The sequence below is a fragment of the Myotis lucifugus genome, unplaced genomic scaffold, assembly GCF_000147115.1.
Source record: "Myotis lucifugus unplaced genomic scaffold, Myoluc2.0 scaffold_34, whole genome shotgun sequence".
In the NCBI taxonomy this organism is placed as follows: domain Eukaryota; kingdom Metazoa; phylum Chordata; class Mammalia; order Chiroptera; family Vespertilionidae; genus Myotis; species Myotis lucifugus.
Genome location: NW_005871082.1, coordinates 6,903,663 through 6,926,375, shown reverse-complemented (window position 1 = coordinate 6,926,375; position 22,713 = coordinate 6,903,663). Strand labels below are relative to the sequence as shown.

The window sequence follows — 22,713 nt, the reverse complement described above, 5'->3', positions numbered from 1 at the left end:
TATGTGTTACAGTCTCTCTCTGATACTGAACTTTAGACTCTCCTCTGAACCCTATGTCCTGTCCTCAAGCCTACCTGGCCCAGTTACAGCAAGAATCCTGCTCAGTGAGTTTAGAGTGATTCTCCCAATGTTGATATCTGATCTCCCTGGCCAGGTCTATGGGAAGAATCCTGTTAAGTTGGCTTAGCAAGAATACACTCCTACCCTTGACATTTCTTCTTAGTACTTTTCTATCACTAACCCCTCACCCTGATTCTTGCCTTGCTCTATTCAGAATGGAGCCCAGTTCCATACTCAGGTCTCTTCCTTTATTGCAATAATTTCTAAATAAAATATGTCTTTACCATTTCAACTACTATCAGGCTCTGGGGCGAAGTGTTGTGCTAAGTTCTGAACAAAATAACTCTTGTCCCTACTTTCATGGATCATTGAATTTACTAGGAGACCAGCATTAAACACAATCACAGACGTAAATGACCACTTAGAGTCAGTGTCCTTGATGTAGTTCTGGAGGCTATGAAGGAGGCAGATGCAAGTTCTTATCTCTATCTAGTCAACAAAGGTTCAGTCTAAGAAAGTAAACCAACCCGAAGTATTTAGGCAAAAAAGGAAAGGAGGTACTTAGGAAATTGTAGGAAGAATTAAAGGAGCAGAGAAAGGGAAGTGACAATGGAAGTATCAAGATCAAGAGCACATCCCAGTGACTGTCTCTGGGAATTAGGTACACACTGCTGCACTGCAGCCTCCATCCCATCCCAACTGTTCTAGACACGCATGTCTCAATGACCTTGCTAGCTGAAATGACACAAGGAGGTCCTCTGCCTCATTTCTGCCTTTCAAAATGTCTGAGTGAAACCTAATGGTGAAACCTAACTCCCATCTAGACCTCTAGCAACATACTAGGAAATGCATGTTTAGACTTAAAACTTCTTTAAAAAGAAAAAAAAAAACAACTTAACCTGACCTACCAAAAAAAACAACAACAAACAAACAAAAAGCAACAACAACCAAAAAAACAAAAACAAAAAATGTCTTTAGTGCAGCAGAGCACCCAGAAGGGTATAGGAATGAATGCTGAGAGCCAATTGCTTATTTCCCTTTGGCTGCTCAAGATCTGGAACTTAAAAAAAAGCAATTTTAATTTTAACATGAGCTTGCCTATCATAGAGCAACTATTCTTTATGTAAATAGAAAGAGGCTTATCCTCTCCCCAAGTTTTATTAGTCACTGTATCCATAGCTGGGTTATCATTATCCTTCAGCTCCAGCCAGAATCCTAACCTGATCATCTGTAACTTAAGAACCAAATTAGAAATATCACATTTTATATAAAATTGTAGGGGAAAATAAAAGAGGTAAAAAGGAAACAGAGCAAGGAAGGAAAGAAAATTCCTTATTCTGGCCATAGCTGGTTTTGCTCAGTGGCTAGAGCATTGGCCTGCAGACTGAATGGTCCCGGGTTCGATTCCGGTCAAAGGCACATACCTAGGTTGCAGGCTCAGTACCCACTAGGGGGCATAGAAGGCAGCTGATCAATGATTTTCTCTCATCATTGATGTTTCTATCTCTCTCCTTCTCCTTTCCTCTCTGAAATCAATAACAAGAGATTTTTTTTAAAAAATAAAGAAAATTCCTTATTCTGCAACTAAGCTCATACCACAATTGTTGTTTATGACACCTTATGTCATCTTCTCATTCATTTAGCTATCGACTTCAGCCAGCACCATAACTAGCCAGGGCATCTTTGCCAAAGTGATGTTACAACTGAGTCTTCAATAGTTTTAAAGGCCAGTTGCTTCAGGAACCTCGTGGCACATGATAACATAAGTAAATTTTATTGATTTGAGTCAATTTTTCAATATTTTTACTATAAATGAATCCACTGCTCAAAAACAGTGTTATATGGGTCACTATGATGCTACCTCATAAGTCAGTCAACAGATGCAGAGGCATGGTGATGAGAAAGGCAAATCTATATGCAGAATAATTGCCTGTTCCAATATGAATACATAATTACCCTCCCCATGTGGAAGGAATCCAGTGCCATTGGCTGTCATCAGATAGATTACTAACACCCTAGTGAGTGGTACAATGTGAGAGTATCAGCATTTGTCTCTGAGATTGTCAGCCTGGGTTATAAGTATCGGCTGCACCCAATAAGCCATGTTGTTGATTCTGTGTTTACCTACATCCTTGTTGCCATGAACTCTTTATTCATGAATCCATTGATCAGGCTGGTGAAAGAAACTGCTTACCAATCATATAACGGGTCATTGTATTCATGTAATTATTGAGAGAGTCCTCAGCTAGGAATGTCTTCATAAGAGAACTCACATAGGGCATTAATATCCATATAGGCTCTGCCAGTTCTGAAAGGTCCCTCCATATATCTGTTCCCATACCTCCTATTATCAACCTTCCAAATTTTATCCATCTTTCCAGAAACCTTTGTTTTTAAGCAAGGCAAGCAACAGATGTACCGCTGAAAGATCTTCTCACTTGAAGATTTCTCTTCTCTAGTTTTACTGGTGAATAGGTATTAATTGAAGAAGTGGCAATGCAACAAGATAAAACCCATTGGGAGAGTAAACCATTGCTCAAGCAACAAATTGGAGCATTCAGCTAATCTTATATATTTTGTCTCCAGTTGATATAGGTGTTTTGTTGCACAAGCTCAACTTTACGGTAAGGTGATAAAAAACATAACCAAGCTTATTAGCGTGATCACTTTGTAAGTTATATAAATGTCTAATCACTATTTTGTACACCTGACACTAATATAATAGTGTACGTCAAGTGTAATTGAAAAATAAAAATATGTAAATAATAAATAAACATAATAATTGTTGCATGATCACTTGAGGGGCCAATGGTCAAGTGTTTGGCTTCTCTCAGCATCTGTTAGCAAGGCAGGATATTTTTCTCAAAAGGAGATTAATAATTTCAGGAAAAAGACATGATTTGTTTTAAAACCCCAAAGGTCTACATTATTAATCTCCTATCAGATTTGCAAGATTTTCCAAACTGCATGGCCATCTGCTTCAAACACTTTGGGCACCATTGAGCTTGCTGAATAGCTGTGATCATGTGGCAGAGAGAACAGCTTGCATCACAGCCTGGATAAGCTGAAGAGTCTACTCTTGTTCTGGAACAAACTGAAAACTCACAGATGTAGTGATTACTTGGTAAAAGTATTGAAGGAGCACATCCCCAAATAGGATCTGTTGCTTTCAAACATTCAAGAAGCCCACAAAGAACTGGGACTATTTATTTGGCAGGGATAATCACATGTGCCCCCACTGAACTCCCAGAAATTTGAACAAGATATCAGTTCCTGAATTTTCAGGAAGGATTTTCTCCTACCTTCTGGCTTGTGAATCCTGAAGCTGTCTATATCATTTATTTCCAGCTCTTCAATTTCAGTCACTTGATGTCATTAAATAGTAGGGCTGTGTGACATCCTCTGGTACAGTGAGATAATCAAGGGCCCTCGGAGTAATTCGTGCTATCACCCTGAAACATGTTAATTAAGATGAAAGCAAACCACTTTGGTGTTCTTTGCTTTTTGAGATAAAAGTAACTAAATTTCTAGGTTAATGGCTGAATATGAGATGTCATAGTTCAGTCGATTTGGTTTCAGTAGAGACCACATCTTCCATAACAGTAGCAACTGGAGTCACCACTTGATTAAGTGTACATTGATCTGATATTTTCCAAAACATGCCAACTTTTTCATGGGTGAAAGAAGCAAGTGAAATGGGGCTAAGACAGAAATCACCACCCCTATACTTTAAGTCATGGAATTGGGTATGTGGCTGTATTTGACATTCCATTGTGATCATTAAAACCAGGCTTCTGTTTGTCTTGCCTGTGCTATTTCTTCAGTTGTACAATTTAATACAAGTTAAATCGATTGAACATCTATTTTACTCATAAAGTTATGATGAGTAATTGTCTACTCTTGGAAAATTGGTCAATTTTTGTCCTACTACTTTATTTTTTATGACCATGTCCTCTCTGAACTTGGCCAAACTGTTGTCCTTTGACCTCTGTCACTCCAAAATTCCATCATTCCCATTGAAACATGAAGCTCATTTCAAGGGTCTGCTTCATCTCTGTCCATAAGATAACAGCCCTCATCGATGTATTGCTAAATGCCTTGGTGAAAGAAATACCCTACGGACTCTCTTATGAGACATAATTAGAGGTTAAAGTGAGTCACATGATAGATAAATTACTCCAATGTAACTATTTCCCTAAGTCTCAGATTCTACAATATGCCAAGGAACTCCTTCCCTCTCAATTTACTTTTGTGTGAGTCATGATTGAGTCCAGTTTTTCAGTCAACCAACCCAGAAAGCAGCTATCATTCAGGACTGCTTGGGCAAAAACATATTAGGTGCAAACTCTGATAGGTGCACCTATATTGGTTAATTTGGACCAATGTATGTATGATTTTTCCAATCTGCTGCAGTTCCCTTCAAATCCAATGCCACACATACTCCCCAGGTTTTTTGCTGATAAAAACAACAAACACTTGCTAGTTTTTCATGTCTTAGCCTTTTCCTCCTGGTGCACACTTTGACCTCTACGGACACACTGGGAACCAATTCTAACTCTAGGTCTGAAGACAGTGAGTTGGTGAGATTAGAACATGAGGAGAAATGGCATCCCTTACACATTAGTTACCTCAATGGAATTAGTTCTCCAAGGAAGGAAGAATGAGAGGCTTCTATTAGCAAGGTAAGTTAAATGGATTTGGGATGTTCAGTATAGTCACAATAATCTAAATCCACCTAAAATTCACCTTCAAATTCTCCTAATCATTCCCAATCAATGCCATAACTTTCACCAAGAAAAGACCTGGTGAGGCTGTGATTTAGCTCAAATTATAATTCAGCAATAAACAGGATCAGACACTCTACATTTTTTCCCCAATAGCAGCCCTGCAGCTAAAAGATATATATTTTAAAAAATATGGGAAATAGTCATGGATGCTCCCTAGGCCTCTGAGTTGCCTTGAGCAATGTATTTAAAACCCAGAGATTGTTATCTTCTTCTACACTCTCCAGTTCAGCCAGAAAAAGTTAGCCTACCCCACAATTAGTATATTCATATTCCCATCATAAAATTCTATTGAAGAAATCACAGTCCACCAAAACCTTGGCTTTGTAGGTATTTCATGTCATGTGACTTCAGGCAATAATTTCAGTAGCTGATTTTTTTTTCCTTTTCGATGCAAGCCAAGAATTACCAATGTTCCATTATGCACTAATAGGTGTGTCTTCTCTTTTATACTCAACCAGGTTAGGCAACAAATACCAAAGTTATATCTTTGAGTAAATAGACCACATAGACCTGCAACCAGTTTTGGGACCAAATACTTTATCTGACATGATAAAATGCAAAAAAAAAAAAAGAAAGAAAGAAAGAAAGAAAGAAAGAAAGAAAGAAAGAAAGAAAGAAAGAAAGAAAGAAAAAGAAAAGAAAGAAAGAAAGTGATTCCAGTTATTTTAAGCAGGAGGAGATTTAATGCAAATATTAGATTGCACAAAATCAGTGAAATGGCTGAGGGAGGAGAAATCTGAGGCCACCTCCTACACTGTTGTGTCCAAGGTCATTCTGCTATAACCTTTATCCAGTAATCAGGGCTCTCCTGCTACTGCTCTTGACCCCTGTAAAGTCAATGGTTGGACACTGCAACACTGATGATGGATGGCTACCTCGCCTGACTCCCTCTTATACTTAAGCCCAAACATTAAAGAGAAGATAACCTCCACTTCACTTCTGCCATGAAAATGTTGCACATGTGCTTATAGTGGGCAGAGCCTAGTTCACATATGGAACCTTATAGGCCAAGGGGTCTAGCAAATGTGGTTGATTCCTCCTGGAAAGAAAAGTATCCAGAAAAAAATTAGGAATGATGAACACCAATCAGACATATCTAGGGCATTGTCTAAAATATTGACTCTGGCAGCTTGTCACCCCAGCATTCAATATTGGGTTCTCTTCTTTTATCCTTGGAGCTTGTCATGGTTGTAAAAGACCCCTCCATTGTTAGTTTTCACTTTAGTGGGTTTTAGCAGAAATATGACAGACTGAATATATTGTGGGAAGAACAAGAATATTGCCACCCACGTAATAGAGAACTACACTGGATGCCCATGCTTCCCAGGCATTTAAACTCATTTAGTACTTACACTGAATCTACAGGTGAAGCAACTTGCTCAAGCTCACATGACTATCATAAAGCCTGGCACCTCCGTTGTGCTGCAGAAGAGCCTCTGGTAGGATCTGCACTTTAGAAAGCTTGACACTAATTCTCTCAAGCTATTAGTGAGACGGAATAGGCGGTGGCTTTTAGTAATGTGTTTGCCAGGTTGTCTAGGTAGTTTGCTATGTTTTAATCAAGCGGCTTAAATCTCTTTGCAGAGATGTTAGACTCTAAGCAAGAAGGCTGATCCTGGCTAGTGAGAACTCCGCACATGTGCACAGTCAGAGTAATATGCACAAGGCACATTGATTAAAAAGTGGGGGATTTATGGCAGCAAATGGTTCTGCAATGGCAGAGGTCTTCCTGAGAGGACGCAGTCTTTATTTTTATTATTATTAATGGATTCTGACTCTTCTAATTTGCTTTTGGAGAGAAGGTTCTCAGTGGCTTTCCCAAGGACTGAAAACCTCTCAAGATATCTAATTCTTGCTATATATATATACTTTGGTGACTCAATTTTACTTCCCAAGGGAAGCTGGGCCGTGCCCTGTATTAAAAGCTAGTAATTGCATGATTCTAAATGTAATCAGCAGGTTGGTGGGGTCATTAATCCACTGAGTGCCTTGCTATCCTGATAACATGTACATTTGGGGGAATAAAGTACTCAGGAGTGTCAATTCCGGATTTTCTTAGCTTTTTCTGCAGGATGGTCTCCCACAAGCTCATAGCAGAATTGGTGCGAGGGAATTGGACAGCTTTTAATAACAGTAGTGCAACTGTCTAGTACTTGGAGAGTTAACGCTTTAAACTACCTTGGAATGCTTTTGATAGCTTCTTGGTGTAGATGTAGATTTTTTCACATTTTATAAACCTGATTATTTAACTTATACTCATGCCACAACTGATTCATATGTTTAAATGTATTTATCCATATGTCCACAAAACATGTTGCTTTTTTCCTAAAAATGTATGTCACACCACAATTTAGTTGCCTACACTTTAATAACTGTTCTGTAAAACATGGTGGGTGTTTTTGTTTTGTTTTTTAAATTTTGTTTTTGATGGGTTTGGGGGGCTGTTCAAATGCTAACTATTTTGCATAATCATTTTATTTTTGTCTTTCTTTCCTCTTTATTCTAGTTTATTGTTTTTTCAGGTTACTTTTCTTTTTAAACAGACTCACTTTATAGTAATTCTTTCATTACTAAAAACTTTCTTTATTAAAATAAATTATTTCAAAAAGCATGTCTCTGAAGTTTTGAAGTTTTCTCACTATAGAAAAATAGTTAAGATTAATAAGAATGTGTTTTTACCCCAGACTTGACCTTTGACTTACTTGTATTTAAGCAGCATGAGGGATGTTCCTGAATTGCCAGGTAAAATTTTATGTTTGGAAAAAATACTATTAAATAATTTTATAATATATACTTTAATAAATTCCTTTAAAAATGCTATTTTGGTCCTTTAGGTAGCATAGCACTAAACTGATTTTTAAAATAATTATTTTACTAATTTGGTTACATTTTATTAAATTCTCTTTATAGAATAAACTTTTTAAATTTCATAACAAAGAGCTAATGAATGACTGCCATAAATAATAGCTTGTAAGAGAGGTGAACGTATAATAATACCTCAATCTGATTCCCAAGAAGCACTTTCCAACTATACAATTAAAAGCCATTCATTTAAAATACCAATCTTTATACTGTTCCAAATTATTGGAAAGTCTGAATTATATAAACATCTTTAATAAAACAATATTTCATTATAAAATTCAGGTGTGTCATGTAATCAAATGAGGTTATTGTTTGTTGGCAGGGATTCTTAGGCAACAACTTGAAGGCTAAACATTTGGAAATTAACATCCATTCTTATCTTTAAGCAGTTTTATAAATGTTTTTAAAGGTTCTGGAAAGAAGTATTTTCTAATTATTCAAAAACTCATTCTTTATTTTTAAGATCGTATTGTATACTTTTTTTAAGTTTCAATAATAAGAAGTGGAAGAGTCAAGTGTTGAAATCTGTTCTATTTCATCAAAAATAAACCACACTTAGCATTTTCATGGATATTCTTCTCATAATTCCCTTTCTGTTGAATATTTAAAGCTTAATCACTACTGCATAAAAGCCCTGCAAAGACAGAAAATGCATTCAATATTTTAAGAAACAATTCTGCTTTATACAATTTTTATTGTAGAGAACTCTATCTTTGATACTTTTTATGGAAATAATAAATTTATAAATATGCCTATTTAGTAATATGGCTTGACTTTTCATATTTTGAGGGAACGTTAATTGAGTGACAAAGAATGAATTTGTTTCACTTGCTTTTCTTTCTATTCATTTGTGATTTTCAGCCATAAGAGACTTAAACGAATTCCAGTCACTGCACTGAACTCTTGATATAAATTACCCCATTGACTCCTTACAAGTATCAATACTCCATTTTACATATGAGCACAGTGAGGCTTAGGAATATCAAAGAATAGCACATGGGTATGAAGTCGGAGTTCTTCAGGATTCCACAAGTTCTGCTTTTAATGACTGAGCATGTTGCTTCCCAAACAAATTGAATTTACTGTTGCGATAACTAAAGGGGGTCATGCCAACCTTTCAAATAAAGTTAACAACACTGAGTGTTTGAATGCTTCCTATTTTCTATCCTATACACATCTTCCTAAAACGTATAAAAACATAGAACATAAGTCAGTCCGATTAACTAGCACTAAACGTGGAAAATTAACAAGGATGAAATAGAATGTAAAGTCCAAAGGGACTTAAGAAATCAACCTCTATGCCTTTCACTAGAAGAAATAAGGCAGAGAGATGAATCCAAGGGAGATCTGAATTAGGAGTTGGGTAGCCTGACTTTTTGGACACTAATTGCATATATTTCAGAAAGTAGCTGACATAAACTGAGCACTTGGTGTGTGCAGGCATTATGCTGCATTGTTCTTGCTGAGATGAGTTTTGTAATTACCCCTTGCACAGAAAACAAAACAAAACACAAAGCATAAAGGTGCCCAGAGGCCCAAGGTCATGGGCTTTGGCTGCAGCAAGGATGAATTTAGCCATAGACAGCTTTGAACTCAGAATTAAAGGGTTTCATCATGTTTCAATAATTTAGCTCCCCATCCAATAGGCTGCATAGAAATGGCTCTTCTCTCCATTGTGATTGACCTCCATTACAAAGCATGAGATTCCCCCTTCAGATACACTAGTGGAGCATGCTCTATCCCAGCCATGAGAGCTGATATGTGAAATATTTAAGAACAGAAAGAGATGGGGGCCAATCTATCAAAACAGACACTGGCCCAAACAGAATAGAAATTGGCTGTGGACCACAGGAATGCCAGTATTGATTTATAACTGCCCTGAAACCAATTAAACTGCAGTCAAGGACTCAGAGAGAAAATAGTTTTCCCTCTAGCATCCAAATATCCCACCTTCTCCATTTATTGAGCAAGGAAAACAGGATAAAAAAGAAAAATAATGCTAACATAGCCCCCAAGGAGTGTGCTGCTTTGAGCCTATTTTAACTACCATCAACAGAAAGTGTACAGAAGAAAAAAATACCATGATCCAGCCAGAGGGGATGCATTCTTAATTACAGCTAGATATCAAGATTAAGAATGGTATTGATTGCAAAAAGTAACTGGGGGACAGCTGGTATACTATCATGTCTGCAGCACAGAGCCATGGAAATGTTCCTCCTTTTGGTCGCTACCATCCCCCCTATCTGCCAACCAAATCTGGATGTAGATGCCATGTTTGATCATGTAGTAGAATAAAATAAAACTATGCCATTTTTACATTAGAGATGTTTGAAACCAAGTTATTCCCTTGATTTTTTTAAATGTTTCAATGTCCCAATGTCTTCTGGACACTCATTTTAGGGACTATTTGATACTCACATTTCCTGAATTAATTTTCAACTATAACCACACCTGTATGTGCCCTTTAGATCCAAGAGGAAATATAATACACTGAAGGGAAGGCTATTCTTTTTCTCTTCAACAGTACTGTTCAGTGGTCCCATTCACCATGAGACAGAGGACCTAGTGCTCTGTGTCACCCTGTGGGACCTCACCAGACACCTGGGGGAGGGGGGCATGGAGATACTAGAGAAAATGGGAAAATGGAAAACTCTCTGTCAGACTTGTACTGATAATGTTTGCACAGATTTGTAGGAGATTTGGGATACTAATTACCTTTAAAGAGCTGATCTTTACAAATAATTCTGATCTGAATACTCAAGAAGTTTGGTGTCATCACGTCAAGTTGGCAGTATGTCACCCTGTGCTTGTGAATTGGGTTTGGCTGGAAAATAAATGGTGCTTGATATCATTTATTCAGTCCCAGCGACTGTGTTAACTGCTCTATATGCCTTCAATTCTGACAACTACCCTATGTGTTAGCCTTCGCTGTCTCCGTTTACAGCCAAAGAAATCAATGACCATAAAGTGTAATTTATTAACAGGGCCAATTGGCAGGTCAGTGGCAGAGGCAGACTTCCAAAAGAAGCCAGCCTGATTCAAGTCTGAGTCCTTAATAGTCACCACTGTCCCCGGCCTCCTTTATGGGAATATCCTTTCTAGAAGAGAACTATCTATTTTCATGATAATAACCCCAAATGGCACAACATAAACCTTTAAATAATGTATGCCATATTTTAGATATAGGCTAGAACATGGTGAATAAGGACTGTCTCTTTTGATATTGCTGATGGAAACAAAAAAAATAATCTACCTCTGCTTTTACAAGTGAAGAATTCATTTTGACTAGCAAACTGTCAAAACGTTTGACTTTGACTTTGTGTCTGCCATACTTTTCATGATGGTGACATTATGTTACAACAGTTCTTTAAGATATTTCTGTATATGCCTTTCTGCAAGCTGGCTCGGAGCTTTGAGGTTGTCTGTGAAATGTAAAAAGGATGTTCTTCAAGTCATTGTAATCGTTCTCTCAGCCTTCCCTGTGGGTGTAGACATATCCTGATTCCATCTAAAGCTTTCAAGTCAGATTAATGTGCGGCCGGCCAATAATCCCAAACATAAAATTTCTGTAAAACATGGGCAACCGAGAGCTTTTTAAGAAAATGTGTATGTTCTGCTGCTTCTTGTAAAATGCATATTGTGGTGTTTGAACAAGGGTTACTGGGCATGTTTCAGAATTCCACAGCTCTTTCTGAGGCTTATTTTGAAGTCATCTAGCCATAGGGATGGACAAAGCAGCTGGTATTTGAGCTGCTGCTGTGGGTGGAGACCTTATCCCACAAGGAGCCTGCAGGGCCCCATGTGCTCCATTCACACTTTCTCCAAAAAACGTGTGCTGGGCACCAGCCAGAGGCTAAACACCTTACTCAGCTCTGAATGAGATACAATTGACAGAATATGTGCTCTGTCTCCTTGGGGCCCAGAAATCAGGCCTGGAACAGACCCATGAAAAGTTATCTTACAGAGGTGCTATAAACAAAAGTGTTTAAAAGTTATATCAACTGCACCAGAAGAGTCAGTTACTGACAGGTGTGATTCAAGAAGCTTTAGGGTTAGGGGCCATTTGAATTGTATCTTGAAAGAGAACCATGTCACCAGGCAAAGGAGAAAAATCAATGTCATAGTATGAAAGACCTTGAGCAAAACTAGAGCAGTATGAGGATCTTGGGATTGCTTGAAGATAGCCTGAAACCTTGTTTGTTTATTCACTTTAAGCATATATTGAAAATAAGGCACAGCCTGGCTGGGCTGCTGTGGTTCAGTGATTGAGCATGGACCTATGAACCAGGAGGTCACGGGTCGATTCCAGTCAAGGGCACATGCCCAGGTTGCAGGCTCAATCCCCAGTAGGGGGCATGCACAAGGTAGCTGATCAATGATTCTCTCTCATCATTGATGTTTCTACCCCTCTCTCTTCCTCTATGAAATCAATAAAAATATATTTTAAAAAATAAAGCACACAATGACTGAGGAAGAAATACTTGTAGAAATACCAGAGAGAAATGTGTGCTTTGACATATATGTGACACAAATATTTTTTAAAGTAAGACAGTGTCACAATCAGGCATTCAGTTCACCTGGTAACAGACTGGAGGAAGGGTCTTCGCTGTGATAGAGTTAGGAAACAGAGAAGCAAACACATGTGAGAGAGCATGTACTAGTAAGTGCTGGGCTATGACGGTTGGCTGACTAAATGTAGGAGGGTGAGCGCTCAAAGAGGGCAACATGGCAGCAACAGCCTAGGATATGGATGTAAGAGAAACACATCAATTGGTTGCCTCCTGCACGTGCCCCAACCAGGGCCCAGGCCGGGAAGGAGCCTGCAACCAAGGTACATGCCCTTGACCGGAATCGAACCCGGGACCCTTCAGTCTGCAGGCTGACGCTCTATCCACTGAGTCAAACTGGAGAGATTGATGGTCCAGTTAGCTCTCCTGGAAAACAGGCTCTTCGGCAACAAACTGTACCTGGCCTCAGCAAATATTTACTGAATAGAAACAAAACTAAACTAACAAAGGCCCATGCTACCCAAGCCAAGGAGTTGAGTACACTCTGAGCTAGCACAGTATTTGATTAGGAAAAGATTGACCCAATATGGAGTTTTAAGATGTCACTGAAATGATAAGAATCCTCCGAAGGGTAGATTGAAATTTTTATCTAGTTTAGACTTTATACCAAGGGAATGGATACATGGAATTATCAGCTGGTGCGTGTGCTAAAATGACATCTGGTTTGGAGTATGACGTTAAGAATGCTTTATCAAAAAAAAATGCTCTATCCCTAACTTTCATATGACTAGTGAATATAAAGCTTGTGTAATATCCTCTAAAGCATACATTCTCCCTTTGTGCTATGAAAACAGCATAAATCCAGAAACTGGTTTGCTAATGCCCTAATAGATTCTGACGTGTGAGCATCTTCAGCAAGATCTACAAAATACTTAGAGCAACCTCTCCAGTATAAAATGAATTTATTACTAAAAATAACCTGACTCACATCCTTTTAATAGTTTGCTCAGCTCGCCCTGTGGGTGTAGACATATCTGATTCCATTTGAAGCTTTCAAATCAGATAAATGTGCAGCCATCACATAATCACAAAAACAGAATTTCTTTTAAAATGTGGGGATGGACTACCAAGGAAGTTCAAAGACATAGATATTTTGAGGTTTATAAAGATTTTCCCTTGATTTGTCACAAACACTATTTAATATATGCATCCAGAGTGAAGAGATAATACCTCCATTATCAAAAGTCTAAAACATCAACTACAAATTTGTCCTAAAGGCTAGTCAGTGTTAAGGCTAGTCAATTTATTAAGAGGCAAGAAAACAGTTGAAAGTCCAGAGAGTCATGCTTGGGGTTAATTCCTGACTCTGCCATTTTCAGGAAGCTGAGTCTTAAAATCTGAAAAAATTAATAACAGAATACACCTTACAGAGTAAAAGACAAAATGCAATCACCTCTATCAAAGCACTTGGAATGCAGTCTTACATATACAGTGATGCTCAACAATTTTGGGGTGCTTTTATTATTATTTTAGTTTGATTTCCATTCTGGCACTCAGTGGAAGTTTGAGAGGTTGCATGTGTAATTATCAAATACAATTCTTACATTTTTAAAGTGCTTGGTATAAATTTGAAAAATTAATTAAAATTGAGTTCTGACTTTATCCATGTACGATCACTTTGTTTCATCTATTAAACACCAAGATCATCTAATATATGACAGATGAGTCATTAAATTTACCAACATGTCCATATGTCTCTTTTGTTACCTTAGATACTTTGTTGAGTTTAATGAGTGTTATTACATAGGCTCTCGGACACTAGAATGAGTGAGAACCTAAGTTTATTACATGATCTGTGATCTCCTTAGCAGTAGGGTCATACTTTTCTCTGATCCCCTCTATAACCTAACAAAATCCTTTGCATAAAGTGGATGAGGAGTAAATACATTGAACGAGCAAACATATTTCTTTAGGAACATTGTGGAATAGAAGGTATATTTGATTTGGCTAAGGCTGTATTTTGGTCGCCTATGAGACCTCTAAACACAGCCCAGTGCCTGGAAAGAGCAAAGTTTAATAAACTTTTTTGAATGAATGATATTCCTCAACTAAGGATCTGGTCTTCTTAGAATAAGGTCTGTAACTCTTGATAGAAGTAACCCGAAATACATGAACATTATTTTGAATGAAATCTCCCAAACTTAATATGAATCACTCATTACCACTGCCATTCATAGTTATTTTTCCAACAGAAATTCTACAAATAATTAATACTAGTTAACTGAAGTGTCGTGATTTTATTTCCTGATTTAATCTCTAATATATTATTAGTGAAATGGCCAACAGGGGACTTAGAAAAAGGGGAGGGGGGCCTGAAAGATCATGAGATTAATCCAGAGTCAAATTTGGGCATATGGATAGATATTTTTCCATGAGTGCTAATTAAAAGTATAGGTAGATGAGCAATAAAAAAAATTCTGAAGTAGAAAACCAAAAGAATTCTTAAATAAAATTGACATTTAAAGCCAATAATGTATAAGGGAAAGGACTACTCTGATTAGATAACTACATTGGTGTTTACCTATATGCTAAACAACATAGGCTTCACAAATACAAAATAATATGCTCAAAGTATGTGTTTACATTTTAAAGACATTTTTAGGAACACGCAATTTAAGAAATAGAAGAGAACATGAAGATTTCATGTAAAACCCCTACATGAAAAGAGTCAAATGATCTTAAAACACCAACGCTGTCTTAAAGGTAGGAGAGAACAAAAATCATATTCCCTCCTTCATTCCTGCCCGCTTCCTGTATGATCTAGAACAGGGGTGGGCAAACTTTTTGACTCGAGGGCCACAATGGGTTCTTAAACTGGACCGGAGGGCTGGAACAAAAGCATGGATGGAGTGTTTGTGTGAACTAATATAAATTCAAAGTAAATATCATTACATAAAAGGGTACGGTCTTTTTTTTTTTAGTTTTATTCATTTCAAATGGGCCGGATCCAGCCCGCGGGCCGTAATTTGCCCACGGCTGATCTAGAACCACCCCTCGTTTCTCTACCATTGACAAGCATTGGCTGTAACCCAATAAACTTACTCAGATAAACACAATGTGGTTTTCTTTTAAAATAAGCCTTTACTGAATATATCAACAAGGTACTGTATAGTGTAGAGTGAATTTGTAGTTAACAAAGTGTGCGACATGATAGGTCTCAGAGGGTGAGCGATGCAGAATCTTCCAGCCCCTTGCAGTCCCTTGTCAGCAAGAACACATGAAACACAAACCAGAAGCAAATCAACATATGATTCAAACAATAACACATCATCAGGGTTAACTTTCAGTGAAGATATACAGGTCCTCTGAGGGACACACAGTGGCAACGCCTTCATCTTGCCTCCGCAAGGTTATACATCTGACATTCCATCTCTCTACCAATGCCCCAGCGTGTGTGTTTGTGTGTGCACACACGTGTTTTACACTTGTGTAGAAATGCCTGTTGCGATGGCCTTGCATTGTGCTCTTCTGGAGGGTGTGCTGCTAGAAAAACGAGGCGCTTAGCAAAATGACATGATTGGTATGTTATAACAACAGTGTCATACGTGTACAAAACTTTCTCCCCACACTCAAGTGACAAGCATCCCCCATCACCAGTACTGTCTTTCTATCCTGCTGAAGACATCAGAGAAGGATATAAATGACAGCTTTCTATGTTAGAACTTTGAGTTAAAAATAAGAGCCTCGGGCAAGGGTTGACGGGATTGAGGACTGGGAGGGGTCTTTTGTTTGTTCTGTGTAAATATCTCTTTCCCAATTGGGCACTCTTTCCTGCTTTGCTTTCCCAGGCAGCTGGAAAAGTAAGTCATGAGCAAAGTTATTCTCACCTTCTAAAGTGAAATGTAATGTCTCCTTGTTAAGAGTTAGAGAAAGGTGTTATGAACAAAGAAGTCAATGGAAAGTAACCACTTCACTGTCGAAGTTTGCAATGGGCTCTGCAGCTGAGGTTCGCTGGTCAAGGACCACATCTGCTCCCTGTGTTTGGAATGGATGCTCTGCTCACATGAAGAGCATGTCCTCCGTGGGGAAGTCCTGACTCCTGTGAAATGTCTGAGACCATTACGATCTGCACTGGTAGGAAATGGACCTGCACTATTAGCTACATCATTAATACTTCTTACCAGACTGGTCACATTACACCTTTTTTTTTAACATCAGGAAGGGAAATTCTAATGTATTTTCAACCAACATCCAGGTAATTAGAAATTGTAATATTTCCTCACAGGGTAGAACGGGGAATACAGTCCAGTCTCTGCCTGTGACTGTCCCATGTGATGGGCCACTAATGCGTCTGATAGTTTTGAGGAAAGCCCAGGGTCCCACCATGATCAAACACATTTCCTTAAACAAGCAGGTATTAATGACGCCCCTGGGCATGACTGATGGTCAGTAATATCTCTATGATCATGACTATGCCTATTCCTTTGAGAATTTCCTCTGCATGTTGGTGGCCTACTCTCTGAAATCATCTCACTTGGTCAGACAGCATCAAGCTCTTTATAAGCCAGTGGGTATGGCTTTGCTCATGGTCTTGGCCTGCACCTTCAACTTTGACTCTCAGCTAAACACCTCAGAATACATAACGATGCCAGCAAAACAGGCTCCAATCCACCACTGATGGTTGTTTACCAGTTTTCCTAAAACACATACCACATTACAAATCCCACGATGTGTTTCTCATCTTGGTGTAGGTGAGCGCCTCGGTTATGTGATTACAAACCGAGACTGATTTTCATTTTGGCCATCGTTGTCATGTTGCACTACAAGATGTAACCAGATTCTCTCTCTTCAGGAGCATCTTCTAGCAAAGAAACCTTTTGCGATCATCCTGACCATTTCACATGACTAGTCCCCAATATACCACGTAAGCCCCAAATAATTCTGTGAATCTCATAAGATGTTAAAGAACCTCTCCAACCTTGGCCCAGAGTAAATCATTTTAGCAGCCAAATACCCCACTAGGGGTTAGAGACACACAACACAAATAAATAAGAGTGATTATTCTGTGAATAAAAGGAAAAACAACCTCAAAAGTCAAAGTACCATCATTTGAACACATAGTTTTATCTACACGGCCAAGGTGAAGAGGGTGGTGGAAGTGAATTATCCAGTTGAATACACAAAACCCCATGTCATTGTCCTGAAGTTTAGATGGTTCACTGCTTTACTGATCACCTGCACAGATTGTCTTATCCCTTCACTGTGTGGACCTAGCTCTAGAAAAGCAACAGCCAAAACTCACTAGCTAATCAACTAAAATGGAAATCAAAATCACTGTAGAATTAATTCAATTAATTCATAGTTAATTTCAGCTCAACTGACTACACAGTTTCAATTCTTGTGTCTAGAACATGATATCATCATTTATGTCTTCTGCTTATTCTGAGGGACAAGGAAGGTTAAAACATATAAGTTGGGGCTATATTATTAAAGAAAATAAAGCTCTTACTATAAAGAAAAACTTGCATAGCATTTTATACCTAAACTTACAAAGAAGACACATCACAGTTCTATTTTGTTAAAAGTGAGTGAAGGAGAGAGAGAGTGTGTGTGAGAGTGAGCGCAAGCATAAAATGATTGTGGCATTAACTTTATGGGTCCCTAAAATAATGGCCAGTGGTAGAGGAAATATGCAACACAGAGTGAAATGTCTAAATTTGACTTTGAAAAGAATTTTCCAAGGGTATATTTTTTTAGAAAATATATGAGATCTATAGCCCTTCTAAATCTAAAAGATGGAAAGGAGGAAATTATATATGCTTTCTGAAGATGGTCATTGCCTCAAAATGGTCCAGATTGAAGCACGAACATCCCTCTCTTCTCTATGCCCTCTGTTCTGTGCCCAGCCCTGCCAAAATTAGGGGAAAAAAATCTTGGCTCTCTGACTTGTTCATTTTTCATCTGTTATCATGTTAATATAAGATTGATTATCCCTCCCCAATTCCCAAAGAAGAGGAACATCTGAGATTGAAAAGAAATAAATAAAATTTCAAAATGGGACAGAATCAAAGTCAATCCAAGGAGAAAACTCAATATTGCTTTTTTAAAAAAATGCATTTTTTGGTCAGTTTTGCTGTGTCCTTATAGAATTATTAGCAGTGAAAATTAGTATGCATTTTAAAGTGTATATGGATATTTGGTGAAACCAAGACTGGCATCCATAACTTTATTTTAAATTTTGACTAGAGTGGGGAGAAAAACAAACAGCATAAATAGCTAATTATGAAAATATATGTGAGGTGATTGGAAGACAAGAATTTGCGAGGGGTTAAAGGTATTAATTCAAGCTATTTCAACATGATACTAACAAAGGCAGTTGACAGTATAGCAGAACCACTGATCTCTTGCTGTTGTCTGAAAAGTATCAATACTTTTTAAATACCAAGCTGTTTTAGTATATTCCAAACACTGGTGACCCCTTGTTTGTCTCAATATCATGTTGACATAGCTGCAGTGACTCTACCAAATAATTCTCATTATCAAAAATAATTCCATTCAATATAATCTTCCCATTATTTTTATTAGCCTCTTCTAAAAAAAGTATTCTAGAATATATCTCTGTTGAATGTGATTCAACCTGACATATACTTTGAATAGTAACACTTCTAAAGGGAATTTTCTTGCTGGGACATCGTACCTGTCCCCGAAGATGAGTGGAATCCGACTCGGGTCTCTAACTCTGTTATCACATAGGACCAGGGAAGCACGAGGAGTGATTTTTTATAAATTCCTGGTCAGAACACCAACCCCCAGGTTTGAGGGTCTGTTCAAAACTCGCCTCATTTTCTTGATGCCGCCAGTTTGGGTTAACTTATCTCACAGGAACTGACTTCCTGGTGATGCTCTCTCCATTTCCTGCTTTGGGTCAAATCAGGGTAACTACCTCCTTTCTTATATTTTGGCATTTTTTTTAACTTTTCTTCCAGACCAGGAAGTATAGAAATAGCATGAAGATATCTGGGCCATCCTTTGTTTGACCCCTGTTATTTCTCCTACCCCGATGAGTCCATTTTCATGGCCCCTTTCATCTGACCACCAGCTCTAGGAAAAGGAATGGATCCTGACAGCGTCAACAGCAAAGTGGTGAATGTGCATCGGAAGGAAGAATCACCGGTTCTCTCGCCTTGGCGTTGGGTTCTCTTTGTACAACCCTGTACAGTACTTCAGCAACTATATATATATTTTGTAAGATTTTAAAAAGCAAAGAGTTACAAAACCGTCTGTAATTAACTTGAAATAGAAAAGATAGCACTTTTTTTTAAATCCCATTATATAGTACACCGTATAAATTACAGAGTATTCAAATGCACAAATGCATCTGAGTAACATTTATCAAATGTAATCTGCGTGTCTCTAGGCGCGCACACGTGTGTGTTCCCGGGAGTGTCCCCGGGCGCCGGCGTGACGCTGGCCCCGGGCCGTCACGTGTGGCAGTGCTCCAGGTCTGGCACACTGCTGTTGCAGTATCGCATGTTGTTGGGGATGTGGCAGTCCGTGTAATTAATGCCCCCGTTTGGGGTGTAAATGGGCTGCAGTCTGAAATCTCCTTTAAGGAGCTGATCGTTATTTAAGGAGACGATCTGAAAGCTGGTTTCCGTCATCTCCAGGATGGAGTTGTCCTTCTTGGTGCCCGCCTCGCAGTAGTCGTCTTTCCGCCGGCCGCGGTTGTATTTCCACTTCTGGGACGTGTAGCGCCCCTTTTTGTGCATGTGCCAGCAAAACACGCTGAGCAAGACCACGAGCACAAAGATCACGGCGCCCCCGATCAGGCCCGCCAGCAGGAACGGGGAGCCCAGGCTGTGGGGCGTCGTCTGCTCGTGGCTGGAGGCAGTGTTGCTGCCGTTGTTCAAATACGAGGCGTGGGTGGTGACCTCCGAGCAAATGGTGTCCTCCACGGCCCGGTAGTTAAAAGCATCCAGGGGCACCAGGCAGATCCGGTAGGTGGATCGGGGCTCCAAGTTGACCAGGCTCAGATGCTGCTTCTCCCCACTGACGATGCGCTCCTGGACGATGCCCCCGACCAAACTGTGGCCCATTTTCACCCACGTGAGTTTGTAGGCCATCACCGTGAAGAGAGACAGCCAGCTGACTTGAATGGACGTGTCGTTCACAAAATGCACGGACAGCTGGATCCGCTCCGCAAGAGGCGGGGTCCCTCTTTCTCTGCCATCCCAGTCGGGGATCGTGGGGAGTTTGGAGGTGGTCGGAGTCGGAGGCGGGTAGCTTTTGCCAGGGGTGGGGACAGCGGGAGTGGGCGGCTCAGTGGTCGGAGCCGCGGTGCTGGGCGCCGGGGTGAAGACAGGCAGGCCCGGGGTCGTGGTGGGACACGACAGAAGATTCATATTCAACTCCCTGACGGCCATCCCCCGGACCTGCTCGGGGCCTTGGCACATGAAGCCGCGCACGTTGAGGGAGGAAGGGATGTATTTGAGCCACTCGGTGACCCACTTAATGCTGCAGTCACAGAACCAAGGGTTATTCCGCGCCGTGAGCTGCTTCAGGTTGGCGAGGTTGTCGAAGACCCCTTGGGTCAACACGCGCAGCTGGTTGTTGGAGATATCCAGCCGCTCCAGCTTGCGGAGGTTGGCGAAGGCGGTCAGGGGGATGTGGTTGATCTGGTTGTCCTGCAGATACAGCCGGAGCAGATGCGTCCCTGGGAGATCGGGCGGGGGGTGGGAGAGCGAGTTCCTCACCATGGAGAACTCCTTGAGCTTGGTGAGATGGCTGAAGGTGCCCTCGGCGATGCCCTTGTTGGTCAGGAGGTTCCCGTCCACAATGAGGCGCTCCAAGCTCGTGAGGTTCTGAAAGGCCATGTCTGAGATGACAGCGATCCGGTTCTCATCCACTCGCAGCTCCTGCAAGTCCACGGGGAGCCCGACGGGGACACTGCTCAGGTGGTTCTTGGAGAGAAACAGCAGCTTGAGGCTGATGGCCTCCCGGAAGGCCCCATCTTCCACCCCCACCGTGGAGATGGAGTTGTCATCCAGGTGGAGCTCTTCCAGCTTCAGGAGCTGGGCGAGAGCCACCCGCGAGATGGTCTGAATGTTGTTTTCCTGCAAGTGGAGGACGCGGACGTTCTTGGGAAGGTTCATGGGGAACTCATCCAGTTGGTTGCCGTACAGGTAGACCGTGTGCACCGACTGGACGTTGTGCAGTTCTGCAGGGAACCCCGCGTTATTGATTTGGTTGTTGTGGAGGTAGAGTACGGTTACGCCCTCCGGGATCCCAAGAGGCACTGAGGTCAAGCTTCGCTCGTTGCAGTAGACGAAGTTCCGGTCGCAGCGGCACACGCTGGGGCACGCCAGGAGTTTGGACACTTGTGAGTAGAGCCCCAGGGAAATGAGAAGCCAAGATTTCAGGAGGAAGGCCCCATGGCTGGGCCACTGTGTGGTCTGCAGGCCCATTTCTGAAGTCCAGAAATAAAATACAATGTGCTGGGCAAAAGAAAAAGATGAAAGGAAAAAAAAAGCAAAACCAAAATGATTGGATGGGATCTGTCGAAGTCCAGAAATCCAACCAGAGGAAAAGTCCCAAAGGCCCACGCTGGAAGGATCTTCCTGCGGCCTCTGGTCTTACGAGCCTGTGGGGCCCTCATGTGCAAAAAAAAAAAAAAGAAAAAGAAAAAGAAAAGAAAAGAAAGAAAAGAAAAACTTCAATAGAGAAAATTTTCTATACAGATGCTCCAAGCAATAATTTTCTGCACAGGCAACAAAGGAAGCCAAGTTATGAGCGCTCAATAGGGGCCCAGCTGAGCAGGCGGAAGACCCTTCTCCGGTTGTAGTTCCCGGCAGCGTTAGTCAGCCTATGACCTTCTCGGTTAAGCTCGATCTGCAACCTGTTGTAGGAAAGCAGAGAGAAAAAGTCAGTTAAGGGAAGTAATGGAAGAAGTGTTGACCTGATTGTACACCTTTCAAGAATGATGTAATTGGGACTAAATGACTAGAGGCAGGTGATTGGCATTAAGTGATACTTTAAGTAACAACGATTTAGTTGCAAAGGTATTCAAGAAATGAAAATGACTCAATTATCTTCCAAACAAAATCATACTGTTACCTCTTGCTACAGATGATCATATTGTGCGTTTTACAATCCCAATCAGCACCTTCTCTTCAGTACCTATTTGCATAACAAAATAGATAGGCACACTGCTGAACCCACTGAATTAAATATGGAGGTCACCTACAAATCCAACTGGTCCAAGTCTTATTTCAAGATGAGACAAGTGAACGAGGAACTAATAAGATTTAAGGAAAAACAATGTGAAACCCTTTTGAGTTATAAATAAACCAATGCAAAATAGGGACTAACAAAGTCATTTTAAAAAAATGCAGCCTATATATATATACTAGAGGCCCAATGCAGAAAATTCGTGCAAGGGTTTTGGCTCTCGCAGCCCCAGCTACTTTGGTGGGCCCTGACAGCCTCTGACTTTGTCT

General features: G+C 40.1%; 1 protein-coding gene across 1 annotated transcript; it reads right to left on the bottom strand.

The window, feature by feature from the left end:
• Window positions 1-14,041: 14,041 nt before the first annotated feature.
• On the bottom strand, window positions 14,042-21,864 carry FLRT2 (fibronectin leucine rich transmembrane protein 2). Its single transcript, XM_006086976.3, has one exon. The coding sequence runs from the start codon at window positions 21,679-21,681 to the stop codon at window positions 19,699-19,701; it is 1,983 nt and encodes a 660-aa protein (XP_006087038.1). The 5' UTR covers window positions 21,682-21,864; the 3' UTR covers window positions 14,042-19,698.
• Between the last annotated feature and the right edge of the window lie 849 nt (window positions 21,865-22,713).

Coding starts and splice junctions, on each gene's coding strand:
- FLRT2 (XM_006086976.3), bottom strand. CDS start 21,681: ATGGGCCTGCAGACCACACAGTGGCCCAGCCATGGGGCCTTCCTCCTG.